Source organism: Apodemus sylvaticus, chromosome 5 (assembly GCF_947179515.1).
Source record: "Apodemus sylvaticus chromosome 5, mApoSyl1.1, whole genome shotgun sequence".
Classification (NCBI taxonomy): Eukaryota; Metazoa; Chordata; class Mammalia; order Rodentia; family Muridae; genus Apodemus; species Apodemus sylvaticus.
In genome coordinates, this window is record NC_067476.1 from 83,541,583 (window position 1) to 83,566,339 (window position 24,757).

General features: G+C 43.6%; 1 protein-coding gene across 6 annotated transcripts in view; it reads right to left on the reverse strand.

Annotated features, from left to right (window-relative positions):
• Positions 1-9,911: 9,911 nt before the first annotated feature.
• The window catches only part of Prr5l (proline rich 5 like), a 90,007-nt gene continuing 75,161 nt past the window's right edge, over positions 9,912-24,757 (reverse strand). For 5 of the 6 annotated variants that reach the window (XM_052183078.1, XM_052183079.1, XM_052183076.1 and 2 more), the window contains one exon: positions 9,912-13,477. In XM_052183078.1, the coding sequence (XP_052039038.1) occupies positions 13,077-13,477 (401 nt within the window). In that variant the 3' untranslated portion in view covers positions 9,912-13,076. Of the gene's footprint in view, positions 13,478-15,876; positions 15,987-24,757 lie in introns of all 6 variants that reach the window. The other variant, XM_052183081.1, reaches the window with a different exon arrangement.

Consider the following 24,757-nt stretch of genomic DNA (forward strand, 5'->3'; position numbering starts at 1 on the left):
ATGCCCTATGCCTAAAGCTCAAGTAAATGTGTGGGTCGTAAGTGAATAAATCTGGGCCTAGTCGTACAAGCCGGCAGTCCCAGCTACTCAGGGGGTAGGCACGGGTTCAAAGCCTGCCAGTGAGATGGTAAGCCTGACACCCCAAGACGTGGTGGAGGGAGAGAACTGGTTTCTGCAAGTTGGTTCTCCGACCTTCACACATGCCTGCACTCATACACAATAAACATATTTTACGATATGTTTTAAATGAGGGCTAGGGTATTTTTCTAACAGGCTTGAAGCCCGAGATTCAATTCCCAGAACTGAAAAAAGAAAGGCTTGAGGTTCCCTTTCAGCCTATCATCATACTCCTCTGTCAGTTAGCGCCTACAAAATTCCAGACTAGAAGACTGCCTGACAAGACGACAGAGCAGACCCAATGTACAAACAGCATAGAAGGTGCTGAAGGACGGCTGCTCTTCCAGAGGACCCACCTGCAATTCCTAGGACCCACACGACCACTAACAAACACCTGTAGCTCCGATTCCAAGGGATCTGAGGCCCTCTTCCAGTCTCCGTGGGCGATGCATACATGAGGTTCACAGATATAGCTGCAAGCAATATACCCATAAAAATAAAATAAAAACGGATTACTCTTTTTAAAAAAAGAGAGAAAGACAACAATGTAGCAGTAGGTGGCAGCAGAACTCTACTGAAGAGTAGAGCCTTTCAAAAAAGCAAAGCGAGTGAACTAGGATTAACCAGGGGGTCTGTATCTTTAAATGCTCCATACATTTTCCTAAGATTGTACCTAAGAAGTTGTATTTGACTCATTTTTCTGGGAAGCAAGTCCTTAATTTTTGCTTTAAACTCAGTGAAAGCTATGAGGCATTTTCTCCAAGCGTTGGAGAGCCTTATCCAATTGTATCCACCAATTGATTGCCAGATAGCTTCACGTTAGAAATATTTGGGGAGTTATTTAGATCATACCATACACTGACATTTCTTTTTTTTTAATACAAAGATATATTTATTTATTATATGAAAGTACACTGTAGCTATCTTCAGACACAGCAGAAGAGGGCATCCTATCATATTACTGATGGTTGAGAGCCACCCTGTGGTTGCTGGGATTTGAACTCAAGACCTCAGAAAGAACAATCAGTGCTCTTAACTGCTGAGCCATCTCTCCAACCTTGACATTTCTGAAAGTAGGTTAAGAGTTAAATTTTGGCCGTTTCACTTGACTCAACCTATACATACAGATTCATGGTTACCCCCAATGGTGGGGGTCACACTTAAGATCAACTGCTTTGTACAAGTTGTTGTTTAGGAAAATGGGCTGTGTGACTTTAGTCCATCCCAAGGTCCCCGTGTTTAGCTGCAGTTATCTCTGTCCTCTCTGTACAAGAACCAATGTGGCACTAGCATCTTTGCCCATCCAGTTCACTGTGGCTTCCTCAAGGTGTTTGAGCAAAGGACCCCTCTCACCCCCACCCACCGTGCTTGTTCATTAAGGTTCTGTGTGTTAAGGTTTGAAGGTATAGCATTCATTAAGGTGCTGCGTGTTAAGGTTTGAAGTATAGCTTAGTGATTAAGTGCTAGCCTAGCATGTGCAGCGCTCTGGATTCTGTCACCAACACTTAAGAGAAAAGAGAAGAAAGAGGAGGATAGAGGCGGTGAGAGGGGAGAGGAGAAGAAAGAGGAGTGTGAAGAAGAAGTCGACTCCACTAGTGAGGCCACCTATGGCCAAACCTGTAGCAAACCTGTGCTGCATTAGACTCCACAGGGGTGGGCAAAGGAATCTTCACTCTAAGGCCACTCACGGGCATCTGCAGCCACAGTAGGTAATCACTAGCGACGGGAGGAGGGGCGAGGGCATGCACATCAGCATCAAATGGGGTTGTTAAAAGCAGGATTCTCATTCCAGTGTAGAAACTGCAGCGTGTCAAAGGCTGGGCTCCGTTCATTAATTTGTGAATGAACCATAAGGCGAAGCTGATTCCGTGAGCGCTTGGGTAGAGAGGCTTGCAGAACCCAGCAGGAGACACAGGCTGCAAACAAATGAGAATTCCAAAGGGAGATTACCTGGTTACAGAAGAAAACGGTGATGTCCCTGGGAGCTGTGGGGGAGGGGAATACTATGGAATTTGACCCAAACTAAACATACAACTCCACCGGTGTCCAGGCTCTAGAGAATCCAACACATGAAATCCTAGAAAATCTAACAATTCTTGGGAAGGTCTGTTAAATATTGGAAGAAGAGTTATTTGAATTTAGCCTTATTTTTAGGATTTGTTTTAAAGATTTGTTTATTTATTTATTTATTTATTTATTTATTTATTTATTATGTGTAAGTACAATGTAGCTGTCTTCAGACATTCCAGAAGAGGGTGATCTTGTTGTGAGCTACCATGTGGTTGCTGGGATTTGAACTCAGAACCTTCAGAAGAGCAGTCAGTGGTCTAAACTGCTGAGCCATCACTCCAGCCCCTAATTTTTAGTTTTAATTATTCTGTTTGTGAGTTTGCTTGTTTGTTTGTTTGTTTGTTCATTTTGTTGGGGTTTTTGTTTTGTTGTTAGAGATAGGGTTTCTCTGTGTAGCCCTTGTTGCTCTGGAATTCACTATGTTGATCAGACTGGCCTCAGACTCAGAGATCCACTTGCCTCTGCCTCCTGAGTGCTGGAATTAAAGTTATATGCTAAGCCCTGCCTGGTCGTGTGTGTGTGTGTGTGTGTGTGTGTGTGTGTGTCTGTGTGTGTGTTTGTGTGTAATCGGGTAAAATGGACTCCACACCTCTGGTTGAGAATTCAGGTTGGAGCAGTTATATTCAAAAACAAGAACCAATGACTTGAGACAGAGGAGTTACCAAGGGAGATTCAGTTTATGTCTGACCTCCTTGGATTTATGGGAATACAGCAGTCGCTCCTTCCTACAATTTAACTAAACAACTTCTCATCTTTTCCTTCAAAACTATTCAGTCTTAACAGCGTTTCTTAGAAGTTTATCATAAAAGCTCAGTAAGTTTTCACATCCTACTCTTTGCTCTTCATTTAAAAATCCAAATATTTTGCTTAAACATCAAAACCATCTCCTGCTTTCTGTGACACAGTTTCCACCTGGGGAGTTAAACTATGGTCATCAGGAAATATGAGTGAGAAAGGCTAGATGTCCCAACTCTATATTCTCGCTCTGTGTTTCAGGGGTAGGGGCGATGTCTGTGCAGATGCATGAGTAAGGAACCAGAAAGCATCCTCAGAGCTCAGTCCTCGGGCGCCATCCACCTTGGTTTGGGACAGGGTCTCTTACCAGCCTGGAATGCATCAAGTGGACTAGGCTGGCAGACCAGGGAGCTCCAGGCATCCTCCTGTCTCAGCCTGCCCAGGGCTCAGACTGCAAGCTTGTACCACCAAGCATACAGATGAAGCACCCCCAGCCCCTCACGCTGTTCCGTGACCTTTTGGTTCTGGAGTGAGGAGTTTAGAAATGGAATACCTGCCTGGAATCCATACTGTGGTTTAGCAGCTTCTGTATTTCAGTTCCTTCTTATTTCAAATGAGATCAACACGTAGGGACATCTTTTGCAAAGTGCGATTTCCAGCAAGTCCTTTGATTCTTTTTCTGAAGCTGTTTTCCTCTCTTTAAAAACAAGGCTTCGGAGCTGGAGAGATGGCTCAGTGGTTAAGAGCACTGACTGCTCTTCCTAAGGTCCTGAGTTCAAATCCCAGGAACCACATGGTGGCTCACAACCATCTGTAACAAGATCTGACACCCTCTTCTGGAATGTTTGAAAACAGCTACAGTGTACTTAAATATGACAAATAAATAAATCTTTTAAAAAAAAAAACAAGGTTTCATCTTTGTCTTGTCATTAAATTATCTTAAAAAGTTGTATTTTGGTGCAGATTTTCATGCATGCCAGGCTTGTCCCCGACCACTGACTGACCTATGCTCCCAACTTCCTGAACTAACTGTAAAGTGAGTTAATAAACTCATTCCATAGGACAAACTTATCATTCATTCATTTATCTTTGTAATAGCATCTCATTTAGTGACTCTTTAAAATTTGAAAAAAATAATAAAATAAAATTTCTAAACAAATCATTGGGCTAAAATAATTTTATTGAAGTATGTTTTATATTCATATATTTCTCCAATGTCCAAGTGTGTATGCCAACAATCACAACAGTATCATTCACAAGTACAAAAGGGGTTAGAAGCAAAAAAGTCCAAACTCCCACACTGGATGCATAGAACATTATGCATGCAATGGAATATTCTTCAGCTTTAAAGATAAAGAATTTTAAAAAAAATCTATAGTATGGAGGTATCTTAAAGGCATGCTAAGTAAAAAGAGCCAGTCACAAAAGGATGAGAACTGAGAGCTGCAGGATCCTACTTACAGGAATTATATAGAATCACTCCCAGAAGAAGATTTCTATCCGCTAAGTGGAGGGGCAACTGGAGTCGGTGCGGCATGGGTAGGGAGATCCAGATAGGAGAACACCAAAGCTCTGATGTGTTCTGGAGGTGGGTGTCCGGAGAGTCATGACATTTGCCTAATGCCACACAGCTATAGGATTAAAACTGACTCAAATGGAGTCAGACATGATGGCGTCTGACTCCAGAGGAGGAGGAAGAAAAGTCCTGTGTGAGCCAGGCTTGATCCACAGTGAGCCCCAAGTCAGCCTGGCTGCATAGCAGGTGTACCAACTGTTTCATAACTGCTTGAACATACACATGTGAGGAGCCTGTGATTGTGTGTGTGTGTGTGTGTGTGTGTGCTTCTTCATTTCTCTTAAGGAGAAACATAGAAATCAAATCGCCAAGTCATATAATAACTCTTAAACTTCTGAGAAACTGCCAAACAAAACAAAGTAATTGTACCATTTTACACTTTGGCCAAAGGTGGACAAGGGTTCCCATTTGCTCACTCACACCCTTGCCAACACTTGCTACTGTCTCTTATTTTCTGTAGCCAGCTGGTCTGGTAACCATGAAGAGCTGTCTTGAGGTTTAAAATTCACGGTTCACCCATACCCAGTAAAGCCGATCTTCATTTCACGCATGCTTGTTGGCCATTCATGTCTTCTTGGATGAACGTTTATTTATTCACATCTGCTTTGGGCCCATTGAATTCATGGTCTACTTTCTAAGAATTCTTTGTAAGACTGTGGCAAGTCCTTGACAGATACATATTTTGCAAGTATTTCTTTTTACTCTGTGGGTGGTGATTTTTGAACTGTAGAGTTTCTTTTTAATTATTTTAATGAAGTCAACATTGTTGGTTGTGGTGGTTTGGGTTTTGTTGTTGTTTGGTTTGGAATTTTTTGTTGTTTTATTTGGTTAGTTTGGTTGGTTTTTGTGTTTGTTTGGTTTTTTTGTTTGTTTGTTTGTGTTTGGTTTCTTGAAGACAGGGTTTCTCTGTGTAGCCCTGGCTGTCCTGGAATTCCTATAGATTAAGCTGGCCTCTGCCTGCCTTTGCCTCCCAAGACACCACAAGGCTGCCTTGCACATTTGTAAAAACAATACACCAAGAAGAAACAATTCACGATAAATATAAAGATTTCTCATCTCTTGGATCTGTTCCGTTGGCCTACATGTCTTTACAGGAGTAGCATATTGTCTCGATACTATGACTATAAGCTCAGAAACTCAGACAAAGCCTGATTTTAATCGTGCCTTGTCTGTACATTTGTCTAGCTATGGAATGTCAGGAATTGGGGCTTTAACTGCTTCATCTGAGATACTAAAATTTACTTCATAAAATTACTCAGAGGATCTATACTAAACAACTAATGCAAAATACTTACAATGGTTCTTGACCTATAGCTGATGACTAATAAATGCTAATTTCCTGTATTATGATTCATATCTTCCTTTTGAATTATCATTATGAAATTTGCATTCTTCTAATTGGCAACAAGTTTTTCATAAGTGTTACTATTTCCATGCTATAAAGTTTTCCATCAATTTGCTATCAGTCTGTTTATGAGTATTAAAGTGTGTCTCTTGCTGGACACGGTGGTATACACTTTTAGTTCCAGCACTCAGGAGGCAAAGTCAGGTGTATCTTTGTAAGTCTGATGTCAACATGGACTATATAGTGAGCTCCAGGACAGCCAAAGCTGCATAGTAAAACTCTGTCCCAAAATAAGTAAACAAACAATAAATTGTATATCTCTACAGATAACATGCTATTTAACTCTCCTCTGACCATTTTTGTTTCTTCATCAACTTGTTTAGTCCATTTATATTTACTGTAAAATTAATGTAGCTGAGTTTAATTCCAGAATCTTGTTTTGATCATGATCCTTATCTTAGAGTGATATTCAACCCAGTGCTAATAATGTGTGCCAAAGACCCCCCAATCTTGAAAGGGCCTGCACCTCCTCAGTAGTTTGTAGGAACTGGAATGAGTTCATCTGCTAACTGTGGTAGCTGTTTTCCCTTCAGCAAGATCTGACACTTTGGGGTATGCTGCTATCTTCCCAGTGCTATGATAAAATACCCAAGATGAAAGAGCAAGTTTAATACTTCAGGACTTGGTACTTACCCTTATCATTTTGGATTCTGTGGTGTGTACTGTACTTGACCGGTGTAGGTACTTGACCGGGAACAAAGTTTCTCACTTAATGGTAACTTGGAAAGAAAAAGAAAGATCAAAGAGGCTGGCGTCTAATTTCCCATTCAAGAGCATAACCGATAGTGATCCAGCTTCCTCCTGCTAGATCTCACCTACTAGTGGTTCCCTGGCTCTGAACAGATCTTTGGGCAAGTCAACATTTAGCCTTTGGGAGACATTTGGCACATGAACTATAACATGCCCTAGGAATTGACCTACCATTCAAGGGAGACCTTGTGGGTGGATTTTTGTCATCTATCTCTATCATTTTTGCTGCAGCTTTTCCCCAGCCCAGAGCCTGATGCTCCCTGCTGTCACCCCGTAAGTTTCTTGGGGGTGGTGGGGAACCAGGCTGAGTTCATCTCACATTTGCTTTCACGAAGTGGCCAGATCCTCCCTGATCTCACTTGTGCTGGTTTCTTCAAACATTTGCTAAATATATATTACTTATTTTTTCATTATTTGGCAAAGAAATTAATGAGCTAATGAGGTGATAGGAGCCTTTCCTCATGCAAAGACCCAACGGCTTATGCTGTTTTATTTATTGAGCTCATTGCAAGACTGCTCAAGTAGATAGGGAGCTTTTTTTTCGGGGGCGGGGGTGGGGGGTGGGGGTGGGGGAGGCAGACAAGTAGACTGGATCCTACATCAGTCTCCAGGGAAGGAAATAACATTATGGGCAGCAACAGAACTATCTGAGATATCTAAGTGGTATCTGACCAAATTTTAGGCATTTGCTAAGAGTGATATGGTCTTGAGAATATGAAAGAATTTAAGAATTTGTGGTCTAATCAGAATACAGATCAACTGAAGGTATTTACATTGCTTTAGAATTCTTTTCAAAGGTCAGTAGACTGAGCCCAGAGAAGTCAAACAAATTAAAATACTTCCTAATGAGTGACTTGTGAGAAAGGCATTCTGAAGAGTTACACTCCGCAGAACAAGGCCGACAAGAATATTTCTAAACTATGAAGCCAATTATTAAGAAGACATAAATGGGACCTGTTGTTTCTTAGGAGCAGATGGAAGTCACCTGTGCTTCAAGAATGTCACCTGTAATTCAAGAATGCTGAAGAACGGTCACCAAGATTACTTCAGATTATGTCCAGGTCCTTAGGCAGAGTGAGTGTCTCATTTGTCCACACCCAAGTGGGTCTTAGAAGCTACATCTGTTGTGTTACTGCTCTCTCTCTCTCTCTCTCTCTCTCTCTCTCTCTCTCTCTCTCTCTCTCTCTGTCTCTACCATATGTGTGGGTGCTCACAGAAGAAGGTATGAGATCTCCCTGGAGCTTGAGTTAAGAGTTAGCTGAGGCTCCCTGACATGGCTTCTGGGACCCCCCCCCCCCAAAGAGAATGGAGAACTCTTAACTGCTGTGCCATCTCTCTGACCTATACCTGTTACTTTAGCCCAGAGTTTAATGTACGCCATTATCAGGTTTTGAGAAACTAAAGCAGTAAAGAGAATGCGATGGGCTCACACAAGTGGCAACTGCAGGCATCAACCACCACCCTCGCTATGAGGCAAACAGCTAACAGGAACTCACTGCTGCTGCTGGAGTCAACTGTCCCTGCTGGGTTATACTGACAAAGACAGGATTCGCCCATCCCACCCTCCAGCATCTATAGGGGTCCAACTGACAGCAGAAATGCTGGCTTTGCAGAATTCTGGCTCCAACATCACAACTGTTAAAAGGTACGAATCCGAGTCAACAGTACAACCAACCAGCTCTCTGAGAAGATTTAGCTTTAAGTGTGAAAAGACTTGGAAAAGATTCATCTTAATCTGTGAATTCAAGGCCAGCCTGGTCTACTGAGCTAGTTCCAGGACAGCCAGGGCTACACAGAGAAACCCTGTCTTGAAAAGCGAACTCTAGCCTGGATTAGTATTTTGGGTTAGGAAGGGAATTAGATGTAGTGAATATTTTTGACACAAGTGACATTTAAGAAAACGAAGCCCATTCGTGAGAGTTTTGTAAATCCACTTTTAACTATGTATTGAGAATTGACTTAAACCTGGGATGTTTTATGGTGATATCCAAGTTTACATAGAGTAGGAAAACCTCATTTAATGCAACCTCCACTTTTCCTCATGAGCTCAGTTTATCAGCTTCCATTGCACAGGATGCTTTTGCTTCCTGCTAGAAAAACAGACATATTTGAGAGACGTAGGTTAAAACTGTTCACTTAAACGTGCGTGAGGCGCTGGGCTGAGCTCATAAACGGGACTAAGCACTTTCCAAAGGCTGCTTGGAAGTTACTGCTAGAATCCACTAGGTTTATAAATAGAAGAATCAAATCTGCCAACCAAACGTAAAGGCCTAAAGAGGGTCTTTGAATTTGCTTATTCACTCGAATGGCAAATAATATTATTTGTTACATTCACAATTGTCACATTTACTAAATATTAAGTTTTAAAGCCACACTCAAACAAATAATATGGAAGGGAAAGAAATAAAAAAAAAAAACCATGCAAGTTATTCTGTGTCTGAAATCCACTGCTCTCCTTGTCCAACTCTTGTCCGAGTCCCCTGGAACCCACCAGGTCTCAGTTTCCCTGGGAACCGTGAAACCATCACTCACCTTGTAGCAGGAGCTGGTAAACTCCTGGCTTGGTGATTCTTCATTTTCTCACAAGCCAGGATGCCTTCTAGAGCAGGAAGCTACAACACTAGATTTAAGGCTTGGGTTCCAACCACTCCACACTCCAAAGAAGCAAGTACCTTGGTTATTTTTCCATCACTGTATTCCTAGCACCCTGTAAAATGCTTGTACAGTGAAAGCACCCCCCCTAAAGCATGATGGGTAACTTGGCAGGCAAATGGATGTGTACAGTGGTATGCTATCATGCCATGGTATGCCAGTGACTAAAAAATGAATATGCTTGTGTTAATCTTATAGTTCTCTAAGACAGAAGCCTGACACAGTTCTCACTGGCTAGAACCAAGGTGTCAGGGCTGTGTGACTGTCTGGGAACTCCCAGAGGCTGTCCATGTTCCTCTGCTCTTAACTTCACCAGAGGCAGACTGCCCAATGACCACGTACCAGCAACACTGCAGTGTAATTAATCACCTGAGACGGCACCTCTCCAAACACTTTTATTAAGCCTTCCAAGGTCTCAAATGAACACTACCCTGCTAAAAATTTATGCAAAGAGTAAAACAATATCAATGTCTTCTGTCAAGGAGAATCAGAAAGAAATGTGTGAGGAACCCATGGTAAATATAGTACAGTGAGCATCCCCTCTGGAGGAAAGACTGTGGGTTTTTTTTATTTCTCTCTCTCTCTCTCTCTCTCTCTCTCTCTCTCTCTCTCTCTCTCTCTCTCTCTCTCAGCTTTTGGTTTGGTTTTAGGTTTTTGAGTCAGTGTTTCTATGTAACCTTGACTGTCCTGCAACTTGCTGTATAGACTAGACTGGCTTTCAACTCACAAAGATCTGCTTGCCTTGGCCTCCCAAGTGCTGGGATCAAAGGCATATGCCCCTACCACCACCCGGCTTAGGACAGTTTAAGATTCTGTTTTAAAGGAAGCCTTGAAGAGCTATTTTAGTGTTTTCTAATCTTCATCTGCAGATGAGATGCTTTTCCATGAAAGAACTAGCCTAACCAGTTCAAGGATGGCCAATGAAACCCAGGGCCTGACTCTGGAGAGGAGGCCCTGGGACAAAGGCACAGGAGGCACTCAAGCAGTGTGAGGAGTTTGGAGGGCAGAAGGCACTGTGGCCAGCTTCACTGTGCTTTCAGATTCAGCCAAACCACTCTCAAAGCACCCTGCACAGCAGTGCCCGCTGGCATAAGCAATGCTTATTATCTATTTTGAAAACAGACAACAGAAAGGAGTTTAGCTTGTGAGTTTCTGCAGAGCCCAGAGCTGGGATGATTCTGTCACTAGACTTCAGCTTAGGGAAACCCTTGGCACTAAGTAGCAAGATGAGTCCCCATGGTGCCAAGGGAATGAAATTTGGTTAAAACTGCTACGGTGACACTCTTGCAATAGGCCTGATGGCTAAAATACCCACAAATGTCCATGAAATGTTGATGTGTATGATGTGGGATATTTCTGTCGTAATACCAAGTGTGTCCAAAGAGAAACTTGTAAACTGTGTAAAGTCAGCAGGAATAAAGTTCTACAGCCTGTATACTTTCAATACAAGAGCTTGTGTATTAAACTGACAACGTCTGTCCTTGACAGAGACATCGAAGATAAGGAAAAAGGCATTTAAAAAGCATGCATTGTTAATCTTATCAACGAAAACCAGTAAACCCAAACATGACTAATTACTTTGCCGCGATCAATAAATAATCTCAAGTGTGTGTTTGGTGTACTAACAAGAACCTAGCCATCAGTTAAGTTAAATAAACTGCCCTGTTCTGCCGGCTAACATATGTTAATAACTTATAGAGTTTTAAAAATAATATTGTGTGTATGTGTATGTATGTATGCATGCATGCGTGCGCGCACTGTGCATTCATTCAGATGCCTTCAGAGGATAAGAGAGCATCAGAATCTCTGGGACTAGAGTTATAGGCATGTGGCTATGTAGTGCCTGATGTGCTAGGAACTAAATCACATTTTTGGGCCTTCTGCAAGAGCAGCAAGTGTTCTTGAGCACCAAACCACTTCTCCAGCCCCCACCTTGTAGATTTTAGACACCATACCACATACAGAAAGATTATTTTTCATTTGAAATTCTCAAAGGAATCTGAACATTTGTGTGTGTGTGTGTGTGTGTATGTGGAATATGTGTGTGTGTGTGTGTGTGTGCACGTGTATCGAAACAAGTGTGTGTGCAAGCGCATGGGCACAGTGTGTACACACATGCAGACGTATCTCTTTCATCATTATCTAATGGAAAGACACAATTAAACATTTTCAAAAATACTATTTCTAAAGTAGAACCCATCAGCAGCACAGCTGCAGTCATAGTTCAGATCTTTGCCCAGAAGGGAGACACCATCAAGGCTTAGAAGAGCTTGAAGTGCCTCTTCTGTTAGCACCTTATGTATTGACATTCCATCAACAAATTTTTTTTTACCCACACACACCCATCAACAAAAATTTAAAAGGCTGACCAGATCCCAAAAGGCCAGCACACACCACAAACAAAGTCAGGAGAAACCTTCTATATTTTTCTGAGCGTCTATTAGCAAGACCAATCAATAACTGTTAAGAGGAAGACAGGGACTCAGCGTAGACCAGAAGTTCTCTTTCCCCAGCTTGGAGGGAGCAGTAATGAGGACCTGGCATAGTAATAAAGTCTGCTGCCTCAAATACCAACATGAGACAAATGTGACAGGGATCCCAGACACTTCTGGGTACTTCTGTAGTCTCAGGGAATAAACATCCCTCTACATAAAACATGTCCACATCCCTGTCTCTCTCTGTCTACTGTAAAGCAGACAGAGTCTAGTCACAACACTTCCCTGCTCAAGAGGCAGTCTCCTGAACCCAACACAGCCTTCCCTAGAAGCCAAGACACTTACAACACAGGCCATTCCAGACTCAGTTCTGGCTCCTCCAGAGCTCCGAGGTATCTGAGTCCTGCCCACTACTGATCCCTTTGTTCTGCGCTATTCCATGGCCTTTTGAAAGGGTCCACTTATGTTTACTCCGCAAACACACTCCACTGGAAATGAACAGTGCAAGATCCCATGTGCAAATATTTGCAAACATTTTTTTTTGAGCAATACACATTTTACAAATTCAAGTGAAATCCAGGTACAGTCTAGGTCAGTTGTTGCCAGCCAGCCTCTCATATACACAACAGAACAGTGGTCGGTTCCCGAAACTGAATCGAGAGTAAGGCACCAGTGCCTGAGAAGGTTCATTCTCACAGTCTGGGAGGAAGCCTGAGTCGGACATGCTGAGAGGCTCAATGCAAGACAGAACTGTGCTAGCCTGGTAGGTTCTCCTAGGCCAAAGCCTGTGTAGACAGCACATGACATCTGAACATACAGAAGAATGAACCCTCACCCAGTAACGCTGCTATTAAAGTGATGAGGGCACATTCCCAGGACCGTGTATGATATGGGCTGCAGTTGACTTCCATGCTATACAGAACCTCTACTGTTCTTTCCACCCATTGGCTTCTGCCTCTTAATATCATAACAGGAACTGCAGAGGCTGGCACATTTCAGATGCTTGTGTATAGTAGTCCAACCTCCTGCTGCAATAATGCCAGCGCATTACATACTAAGAGCATCACCAGTCCTGTAGGATGGGGAAGGCCCAGAGGTGAGGACTCAGGTGAATCGAGCAAGGCTGGAAGTCTGGAGGAAAGTAGCCTGAGGAGCTGGTCCCAGACACCAGAGTGGGGAGGTCGACGGGTGTTTCCCAAGGACATGACGACTTGGCTTGTGCCCTAAAGGAAACCGGCAATACTGCCCAATGCAAGATCCCCTTGGTGATCCACGGAGGAGAAGGGGCATCCTCATCCTAGCTACAAAGTAAGAATGGGTCCCTGGAGGTGGCGGCTCAGCTGAGAGAAGCACAGTTCAGCTCTGAGTCTTCCTGGCTGCCACTTGCTACGTCTTCTATTTCCAGTTCATCAGGACTGTCGAGGATGCTGGGCTCACTGGAGCACTGGCGGTGTGGTGGTGGGAAGCTGGGTGGCAGGAGCAGGTGTTTGTCCTCACTGCCAGCCTCCTCTCCCAACCCTGAGTGCATCATGGTGGCCATAGCCAGCAGCTGGATGTCCGAGTGGGCATTGGCCACAGTGTGCCGCCGGACACTGCCACACTTCTCCAGGTATGCCTCCCCTTCCTGTTCTGTTAGAGGGGTCAGGACCATCTCATTCAGTGGCCGGCCAACTGAGGTCATCAGGGAGGCATAGTTCAAGACAGTCACCTTGGGCCGGATCCTGGAATGCCTCCTGGCTGCAAGAGAAAAAGCAGTAAAAGCTGTGATTGGGAGAATGGTAACAGTGACCAGAAGCCTCTCCTGAAAGAGGGAGGGTGTAGCTCAGCCTCTGAGAACAGCTTTAGGTGGAGCCCTACTGAATGCAATGGAGAACAGGGCCATCTAAAATGTCATGCAGCTCTACCCGTTTACACCAGTTCCTGTATCAGGTCAATCAGAAGCCTATAGTGAATGCACACCTAAAACTTTCCTGGATGGAGTGAACGAACGTGTGATGCTCCCCCGCCCCATATCCTGGTGCTGTCTGAGCATCACTGAATTGGCCTTTAATTCCATTTTAACCATCTTCTCATAAGACGTACACATTAGCCAGGGCTTTAGAACACTACTCAGGAGGGCTGGGGAGGATTTCTCAGTCAGTAAAGTGGTTGTATTGCAAGACCAAGGACCTAAGTCTGATCCCAGGACCAAGCATGCTTAGACCAACTGCAGTGACATGGGCTTGTAAATCAAGAGCTGGAGAAGTAGAGACAGGCAGAACATTGGCTCTGGCTGGCCAGCCAGGCTACCCTACTTGGCAAATTCTAAGCCAGTGAAGGATCCTTTTTAAAAACCAAAACAAAGGAACTCAAACCAGAAACCAACCAACCAATCAATCAAACAAACAAACAAACAAAAAATCCAAGGACTGGGGAGACTGGTTAGTGGATAAAGCACTTGATGCACTGGTATAAGGACCAAGAGTTCAGATCCTTAGAACCCATGTGAATGCCAGGTAAGTATGGTGGCTATCCTGTAATTCCAGCACCCAGAAGGAAGAAATAGGAGATCCCTGGAGCAAGCTATCCTGGATCAGTGAGATCTGGGTTCAACTGAGAGACCCTGTTTCCATGAATAAATTAGAGACCACTCAAGAAAACTCCCAGTGTCAACCTTGGGTCTACAGCTGCTGCTTTCTGTGTTCCAGAAACTGCTGAATCTTCCTATGTGTGAGGATTCATAGTACCAGGCTGTTTTCCCAACTACTCAGGAGGCTGAGGCAGGAGGATCTCAAGTAAGAGGCGTGCCTAGACTGCAGAGAAGTCTGAGCAAGTAAGACTCTGTCTCAAAATAAAAAGTATAGAGAAGGCCAGTGGTTTAGCTCAATGGTAGAGCATTTACCAGGCATGTATGATGGCCTAGGTTCAAATCTCATGACCACAAAAAAATTAAAAATGCTTAGCCCACATTTTTAGACTCTTGCTAAAAGCAATATTGAATCTAAATCATAACATTGATATTGTTAGTGTCTACTTTAAAGAGTAGAGAACTGAGAATCAGAGAAGTAGGGATTTACCCAAGGTCACACAGCTAGAATGCTGTCAGGCTTAGATTCAGATGAGTTCTCTATTGCTTCAGACTTTGCTTCTCCTAGCTGTCCATATAAAATCGCTATAGACAACCCTGAGGAAAGGACAAGCCAGTGGGATTCACAGGAAGGAAAAAGTATCTGTGACAATCAGGAAACCAGCCAAGGATGTACGATGGAGATCAGCCTTCAGGATGGCAGAAGGTCTTAAAGAGGATGAAGGAGGGTGACATGCCTAATGGTGAGGACAGCCTGAGCAAGCCAGGGGGCAAGCCCTAGGGCCACAGCCTTGCCGGAACTCAATGTATAGAACAATGAACTGTGTCCATCCAGGCGGGTAAGTGTATGCTCAGAGGGCCATGAGGTGCCGGACAGGAGCATCTGAGGCACATGTGGGAGGCTGTGGAGAGGACAGGATACGGTGTGCTTCAGTGAAGGGCCCTACCAGGAGGTGGAGCATGAGCTATTGCCAGAGATACAAGCAAGAAAAGCCAGTGAGGGTGCAGAGGCACAGGAAAAGAGGGAAGACCAATCAGAGTAAAGAAAATGGATGACGGTCAGGAGAGAATGGCAGTGATGAAAGTGGAGATGATGATGGGCTGGGGACAGCAGTTACTAAAACTACAGAGCTTATGGGATGGGCTGTGGAGGAACAGGACTCGGGGTGACTTGAGCCAGCACCCTCTGAATAAAAGGACCCCTGCATCCCTCGGGTGCTCAACAGGAAGCTGGCTGGTGGCCTGGAGAGGGAATGAGATATGGAATGGCAACAGACAATAAGAAGAAGGAATTTATGTACAACACTGGTCCCCTCAGAGAAACACACGTCTATAATGTTCTTACATCATAAAAATGGATACTTCTAAACCCGAAGCACTGGAAGACCTCACAGGAGCAAGGACCTGCTAAGGGACCATTCTCCAAACCATGCACCTAGGAACAAGTTCTTTCTCATTCTACTTTTACAACGAAGCACCATGGATTGGCTATAGGGAAGCCCTCCAAGAGCTCAGCAGAAGTTGGGCCCAACATGTTGAGATGACACATCCTAGAAGCCAGTCTCTGTACCTGAAGGAAAGCAGCCATCTGGAAGGTGGGGTGTGTGCACAGACAGAGCTGGAGAGAAGAGCTGTCCCATTTCAGCCGTGAACATTTACTCCAGGAGTTGGGGATAGCCTCTAGTTAGGGAAGAATGCACCAACACTGGTAAGAGACTGAGAATTTATATATGACAAAAACTGGGCAGACAGATTAGCCAGGGTGGGCAGTCCAGGAAGAAAACCGAGGTGGAGCTGGGCCTGGGGAGGACACAGGAGAAGTTGAGGGAATGCAGACTCCATTGGTGTAGCTGAGACACACTGTCTCTCTGGCTGAGGGATTTTCACGGGCCTCGACTTGCTGGAAGGAGCCCAGGAGAGGCGTCTCTGAGGCTTTCCTGGGCACCATCCATCATTTACTGTGGTCAAGTGCTTGAAGGGTTCTACAGGCAGTGAATTAACAAAAGGCCACTTTGGCTGTGGCTAAAAAGAGCTGAGACTTGAAGCCAGAGTCAGAGTGGACGTGTGTGTGGGCGTGCATTCGTGCGTGCATGCGTATTTGTGTAGAACCATGCCTGCCTTAGCCTTCAGCAAACACTGCTAGAGCTACACTATGCAAAATGCACTTAACTGTTAAAAAAGAAACATGGACTTAATCAGGGTGAGGAGAGGTCTGGGCCTACACTTGTAGGCCTGTGCAGAGGGCAGAGGCTGAAGGCCAACTGAAGCTCTGTGCTGGGTGCCCAGCTGGTACTGTACCCCAAAGGAGATGCTTCACCAACCCAGTCTCTCTTGCTGTTCTGCAGAAGATGAATATGAAGTCTATAGTCACAATTACTTACAAAACCAAGACTCACATCTGGGACCCACTGCAGACCTTCCGCTTTTAGAGTAGCAGGAAAGGTGCATTCAAGAGAAACTTCTAGTCAACTTCTGGAGAACATCTTTGGCCTGCTAGGAGACCCAGTGTTTCAATGGGACAGGATCTATGCTCTGGCCATGGGACCATGGCCAGGAAAGCAGGGTCACCTTTAAGTCATGTTAAAGAGATAGGCAGAATTATTATCCCTTTAGTGAGATACTAAATTTTCCTACCTAGAAGCCCCTCCCCTGACACAATGCCTGAAGTTCAGCTGGGTCTGCCTACCGTTCCAAGAAAGCTGTAATTTTCCTGGTTTGTTTGTTTGTTTTGCTGGAGTTTTGTTTGTTTGTTTGTTTTTTGGTTTTTTTGGTTTTTGATCTTTTATTCACTTTCTTTTAGATGCTGACCAAAACACAAGGATGTTTTCCTGACACTGCAGGGTTCCTTACTCTTTCTCTACCTCTCCTGTCCCTGTCATGCGGCTGCTTGCTACCACATGATGTACCCCCCATTCCAGTAACTCAAATTTTTTTCTCCTCCAGGCAGCTGCTGAGATTTATACCTTGCCTGCCCTGGTGTTTTTTTCTTTTCTTTTTAATATTTTTATCTTCTTTGAAATGCTTACATTGTGTTTTGTCATATTCACCTCCAACCCCTTTCCCTAATTCAAGCCAGACACACCCCTCACCCTCCTACAACCCCACCAACAAGAGCTTTCAATATTTTGTTTTGGTGAGGTTTTTGGTTTTTGGTTTTTTGTCTTTTCCAGGGTTTCTCTGTGTAGCCCCGACGGTCCTAGAACTCACTCTGTCGACTGGGCTAGCCTTGAACTCAGAGCTCCATTTATTTATGCTGCCTCCAGAATGCTGGGATTAAAGACGTGTACTATCACCACCACTGCTAAATCAAAGGACTTTCCCCCAGTCGAACTTTTTATTTCAACTCCAATAAAACTGTCCTTCAATTTCCTCTTAAAATTATTTTATTAATGAGATTAGGAACCCCAAGACATGATCTTGGTTTCCCTGATATCAGTGTGAAAAAAAAAATGTCAGAGCAGAAGAACTAAGAGTATCCTTGAAATCCAGAAAATTGTGTGTGTGTGTGTGTGAGAGAGAGAGAGAGAGAGAGAGAGACAGACAGACAGACAGACAGACATCTCATACGTGTACATGTGTGTGACATGCACATGGAGGCTCCCTCAACCACCTCTCTATCTTACTCTTTTGAGACCGGCCTTCACGCTGAACCTGAACCTCACCAATTCAGCTAAACTAGCAGGCCAGCAAGCTCCAGGGATCTCATTCCTGGGGTTAAAGGTTGGCTACCAAGCCCAACCACCATGGACTCTGGGTTAGGTTTTAGTCCTAACCCTTGGCAAGCACTTTACTGACTGAAGCATTTGTAGCCCCTAGAGAGAGGTCTTGAGGAAAGAGCACTTCAGATGGCTGTGCTATCAGCGACTGGTTTTATAGACTCAAGACACACAGACCTCTCTAGGGTCTGGGTACAAAGCAAAATATCTCCCATGCTTGCAGTTTAAGGGGAGGACAGACAAATCACACAGTTTGACAAGTGTTTGGGTCCAGGGAAAGATTAGTAGGTAATCTTCATACCTGGAGGAAGAGGGGGCTGGGGGGGGGGGAGACAAGCTACTCCCAAGGGGCCCATAATACGTGGCCTGCTTGGCCCCGCCCTCAGCGCTCTTCTTTCCTCCCACTCTCCCCCCAGCAGAAGGCCAGAGCTGGGGTCCAAGCCTCAGGCAGCTCCAAGAAGCTAGATAGCTAATGCCAGACTACACAGCTGAGCCCTGACCCTTGTAGTCACCGAGGCCCCACGCTTTCCACATAACCTTCTGTCACCCTGCAGGGACTTGCAAGAGAGGCCTACAGTTAGCACTGCCTTCCACTCTCTGGAAGAATGTTTTGGTCTTCAACTTGCTGCTGGCAGAGCCAAGATCACACGAACCCCATGGTTTGTCAAGTTTGCTGGCAGACCGTGCTTCCTTGATGAGCTGCCAGTCACCAGAGCTACGCCTCAGAGAAATTAGCTGAAGGACGACTCCATCAGTCAATCCCACAGGGCTCTTTAGGAAGCCTGGGAGCCCAGGGCTGAGACCTGACCTGACAGGCAGCTCCCAACTTGTGGTCTCATTTTTCTTCTCCCTTTCTTCTTTGCCAAGGATAGCAGGACCATGTTCCCAGTGGAATGGAGTCTCCCACAGAGGGGCTCACTGAGATTGTCTTCCTAGAAAATCCTGAGACCTAAAGTCTGGCCTTTCCTTGTAATGCAGCACTTTTGCAGAGAGAGGCTGCTGGTCAGCCACCTCACCTTCCTTATCTTTCTTTTTGGAAAGCCTTTATTCCTTCCACACAGGTCCCCAACCAAGGCAGGCATTAATTTCTGTGGAAGCCAGCAATGGCACTTTCTTTCAGACTCCCAGAGAGGCAAAGCCAGTGTGGAGCAGTCCTTTGTTGGGGACTGGCTCTCCAATCAGCCTTTGATCTCCTAGGCTCTCAGAACGCCCCTGCATCGTGGGCTCCAGCTCTAGTCCCAAACCTGCAAAGGCCCACATGGCCTTTGTCATGCAGAGAAGGTAGTGTCCAGCTGCAGGCGGGCTCTGCAGAGGGCCCCAGGGATACAAAGGAAGGAGGATGTGGAGGACTGGGCAGGCTTTGTAGGGAGGAATCCAGTTTGGAATGTTTGCTGCAGGGGGCAGGGCCCTGAGAGCCTCAGAAAATCCCAAGTAGCTCAGGAATTTGGGTAACTAGAAAGTTAGCACTCACTCACTCACTCGGGCCTGGCCCCTCCACACTGTGTGTGTGTGTGTGTGTGTGCGCGCGCGCGCGCGCACTGTCTGTCTGTCTGTCTGTCTGTTGTTGCCTTTCTTTTTTTTTGTGTAGTCTTGGCTCTTCTGGATCTTTTTTTTTTTTTTTTTTATTTGATATAATTTATTTACATTTCAAATGATTTCCCCTTTTCTAGCCCCCCCCCCCACTCCCCGAAAGTCCCGTAAGCCCCCTTCTCTTCCCCTGTCCTCCCTCCCACCCCTTCCCAGTTCCCCGTTCTGGTTTTGCCAAATACTGTTTCACTGAGTCTTTCCAGAACCAGGGACCACTCCTGCTTTCTTCTTGTATCTCATTTGATGTGTGGATTATGTTTTGGGTATTCCAGTTTTCTAGGTTAATAACCACTTATTAGTGAGTGCATACCATGATTCACCTTTTGAGTCTGGGTTACCTCACTTAGTATGATGTTCTCTAGCTCCATCCATTTGCCTAAGAATTTCATGAATTCATTGTTTCTAATGGCTGAATAGTACTCCATTGTGTAGATATACCACATTTTTTGTATCCACTCTTCTGTTGAGGGATACCTGGGTTCTTTCCAGCATCTGGCAATTATAAATAGGGCTGCTATGAACATAGTAGAGCATGTATCCTTATTACATGGTGGGGAATCCTCTGGGTATATGCCCAGGAGTGGTATAGCAGGATCTTCTGGAAGTGAGGTGCCCAGTTTTCGGAGGAACCGCCAGACTGCTTTCCAGAGTGGTTGTACCAATTTGCAACCCCACCAGCAGTGGAGGAGTGTTCCTCTTTCTCCGCACCCTCTCCAACACCTGCTGTCTCCTGAATTTTTAATCTTAGCCATTCTGACTGGTGTAAGATGAAATCTTAGGGTTGTTTTGATTTGCATTTCCCTAATGACTAATGAAGTGGAGCATTTTTTAAGATGCTTCTCCGCCATCCGAAGTTCTTCAGGTGAGAATTCTTTGTTTAACTCTGTACCCCATTTTTTAATAGGGTTGTTCGGTTTTCTGGAGTCTAACTTCTTGAGTTCTTTATATATATTGGATATTAGCCCTCTATCTGATGTAGGATTGGTGAAGATCTTTTCCCAATTTGTTGGTTGCCGATCTGTCCTCTTGATGGTGTCCTTTGCCTTACAGAAACTCTGTAACCTTATGAGGTCCCATTCTTGCTCTTAGAGCATATGCTATTGGTGTTCTGTTCAGAAACTTTCTCCCTGTACCGATGTCCTCAAGGGTCTTCCCCAGTTTCTTTTCTATTAGCTTCAGAGTGTCTGGCTTTATGTGGAGGTCCTTGATCCATTTGGATTTGAGCTTAGTACAAGGAGACAAGGATGGATCAATTCGCATTCTTCTGCATGCTGACCTCCAGTTGAACCAGCACCATTTGTTGAAAAGGCTATCTTTTTTCCATTGGATGTTTTCAGCCTCTTTGTCGAGGATCAAGTGGCCATAGGTGTGTGGGTTCATTTCTGGATCTTCAATCCTGTTCCATTGATCCTCCTGCCTGTCACTGTACCAATACCATGCAGTTTTTAACACTATTGCTCTGTAGTATTGCTTGAGGTCAGGGATACTGATTCCCCCAGATTTTCTTTTGTTGCTGAGAATAGTTTTAGCTATCCTGGGTTTTTTGTTGTTCCAGATGAATTTGATAATTGCTCTTTCTAACTCTGTGAAGAATTGAGTTGGGATTTTGATGGGTATTGCATTGAATCTGTATAGTGCTTTAGGCAAAATGGCCATTTTAACTATATTGATTCTACCGATCCATGAGCATGGGAGGTTTTCCCATTTTTTGAGGTCTTCTTCCATTTCCTTCTTCAGAGTCTTGAAGTTCTTGCCATACAGATCTTTCGCATGTTTGGTAAGAGTCACCCCAAGATACTTTATACTGTTTGTGGCTATTGTGAAGGGGGTCATTTCCCTAATTTCTTTCTCAGCCTGCTTATCCTTTGAGTATAGGAAGGCCACTGATTTGCTTGAGTTGATTTTGTAACCTGCCACTTTGCTGAAGTTGTTTATCAGCTGTAGGAGCTCTCTAGTGGAGTTCTTTGGGTCACTTAGGTAGACGATCATGTCGTCTGCAAATAATGATAGTTTGACTTCCTCCTTTCCAATTTGTATCCCTTTGACCTCCTTATGTTGTCGAATTGCCCGAGCTAGTACCTCAAGTACAATATTGAAAAGATAAGGAGAAAGGGGGCAGCCTTGTCTGGTCCCTGATTTCAGTGGGATTGCTTCAAGTTTCTCTCCGTTTAGTTTGATGCTGGCTACCGGTTTGCTGTATATTGCTTTTACTATGTTTAGGTATGGGCCTTGAATTCCTGTTCTCTCCAAGACTTTAAGCATGAAAGGATGCTGAATTTTGTCAAATGCTTTTTCAGCATCCAATGAAATGACCATGTGGTTTTGTTCTTTGAGTTTGTTTATGTAGTGGATTGTATTGATGGATTTCCGTATATTGAACCAACCCTGCATTCCCGGGATAAAGCCTACTTGATCATGGTGGATGATCGTTTTGATGTGTTCTTGGATTCGGTTGGCAAGAATTTTGTTGAGTATTTTTGCATCGATGTTCATAAGGGAAATTGGTCTGAAGTTCTCTTTCTTTGTTGGATCTTTGTGTGGCTTTGGTATCAGCGTAATTGTGGCTTCGTAGAAGGAATTGGGTAGTGTTCCTTCTGTTTCTATTTTGTGGAATAGTTTGAAGAGTATTGGTGTTAACTCTTCTTTGAAGGTCTGGTAGAATTCTGCACTGAAACCATCTGGTCCTGTGCTTTTTTTGGTTGGAAGACTTTCTATGACTCCTTCTATTTCTTTAGGCTTTATGGGACTGTTTAGATGGTCTAGTTGGTCCTGATTTAATTTTGGTATTTGGTATCTGTCAAGGAAATTGTCCATTTCCTCCAGATTCTCCAGTTGTGTTGAGTACAGGCTCTTGTAGTAGGATCTGATGATTTTTTGGATTTCCTCAGTTTCCGTTGTTATGTCTCCCTTTTCATTTCTAAGTTTGTTAATTTGGATACTTTCTCTGTGCCCTTTGGTCAGTCTGGCTAAGGGTTTATCTATCTTGTTGATTTTCTCAAAGAACCAGCTCCTGGTTTTGTTGATTTTTTGTATGGTTCTCTTTGTTTCTACTTGATTGATTTCGGCCCTGAGTTTGATGATTTCCTGCCTTCTACTCCTCCTGGGTGAAATAGCTTCTTTTTGTTCTAGGGCTTTCAGGTGTGTCATTAAGTTGGTAATGTATGCTCTCTCCATTTTCTTTTTGGAGGCACTCAGGGCTATGAGTTTTCCTCTTAGCACTGCTTTCATTGTGTCCCATAGATTTGGGTATGTTGTGTTTTCATTTTCATTGTGTTCTAAAAAGTCTTTAATTTCTTTCTTTATTTCTTCCTTGACCAAGGTGTCATTGAGTAGAGTATTGTTCAATCTCCACGTGTTTGTGGGTTTTCTGTTGTTTCTGTTGCTATTGAAGACCACTTTTATTCCATAGTGATCAGATAGGAGGCATGGGATTAGTTCTATCTTTTTATATTTGTTGAGGTCTGTCTTGTGACCAATTATATGGTCGATTTTGGAGAAGGTACCATGAGGTGCTGAAAAAAAGGTATATTCTTTTGTTTTAGGATAGAATGTTCTATATATATCAGTTAAATCTAATTGGTCCAAAGCTTCAATTAGTTTCATTGTGTCCTTGTTTAGTTTCTGTTTTCCTGATCGGTCCATTGAGGAAAGTGCAGTGTTGAAGTCACCCACAATTATTGTGTTAGGTGCAATGTGTGCTTTGAGTTTTAATAAAGTTTCTTTTATGAAAGAGGGTGCCCTTGCATTTGGAGCATAGATGTTCAGGATTGAGAGTTCTTCTTGTTGTATTTTTCCTTTGACCAGCAAGAAGTGTCCCTCAGAGTCTCTTTTGATGACTTTGGGTTGAAAGTCAATTTTATCTGATATTAAAATGGCTACTCCAGCTTGTTTCCTGAGACCATTTGCTTGTAAAATTGTCTTCCAGCCTTTTACTCTAAGGTAGTGTTTGTCTTTGACCCTGAGGTGTGTTTCCTGTAAGCAGCAAAATGTAGGGTCCTGTTTACGTATCCAGTCAGTTAGTCTGTGTCTTTTTATTGGGGCATTGAGTCCATTGATGTTAAGAGATATTAAGGAATAGTGATTGTTACTTCCTATCATTTTTGACGTTATTTTTTAAATTTGATTGCTTAACTTATTTGGGTTTGATGAAAGGTTACTATCTTGCTTTTTTCAGGGTGGAGTTTCCCTCCTTGTATTGGTGTTGTCCTCCTATTATCCTTTTTAGGGCTGGGTTTGTGGATAGATATTGGGTGAACTTGGTTTTGTCGTGAAATATCTTAGTTTCTCCATCTATGGTGATTGAGAGTTTTGCTGGATATAGTAGTTTTGGTTGGCATTTGTGTTCTCTTAGAGTCTGCATGAGATCTGCCCAGGACCTTCTAGCCTTCATAGTCTCAGGTGAAAAGTCTGCTGTGATTCTGATAGGTCTTCCTTTATATGTTACTTGGCCTTTTTCTCTTACTGCCTTTAGTATTCTTTCTTTGTTTAGAACATTTGGTGTTTTGATTATTATGTGACGGGAAGTATTTCTGTTCTGGTCCAGTCTGTTTGGAGTTCTGTAGGCTTCTTGTATATTCATGGGCATCTCTCTCTTTAGGTTAGGGAAGTTTTCTTCCATAATTTTATTGAAGATATTTGCTGGCCCTTTAAGTTGTAAATCTTCACTCTCATCTATGCCTATAATCCTTAGGTTTGGTCTTCTCATTGTGTCCTGGATTTCCTGGATATTTTGGGTTACAAGCTTTTTGCACTTTGCATTTTCTTTAACTGTTGAGTCCATGGTTTCTATGGAATCTTCAGCATCTGAGATTCTTTCTTCTATCTCTTGTATTCTGTTGTTGATATTTGCATCTCTGTCCCCTGATTTCTTCCCAAGGCTTTCTATCTCCAAAGTTGTCTCCCTTTGAGTTTTCTTAGTTGTTTCTACTTCTGATTTTAGATCCTGGATGGTTTTGCTTAGCTCCTTCCCTTGCATGTTTGTGTTTTCCTGTAATTCTTTAAGAGATTTTTGTGTTTCCTCTTTCATGAGCTCAGCCTGTTGACCAAAGTTCTCCTGTATTTCTTTAAGAGATTTTTGTGTTTCGTCTTTCATGACCTCAGCCTGTTGAGCAAAGTTCTCCTGTATTTCTTTAAGTGTTTTTTGCATTT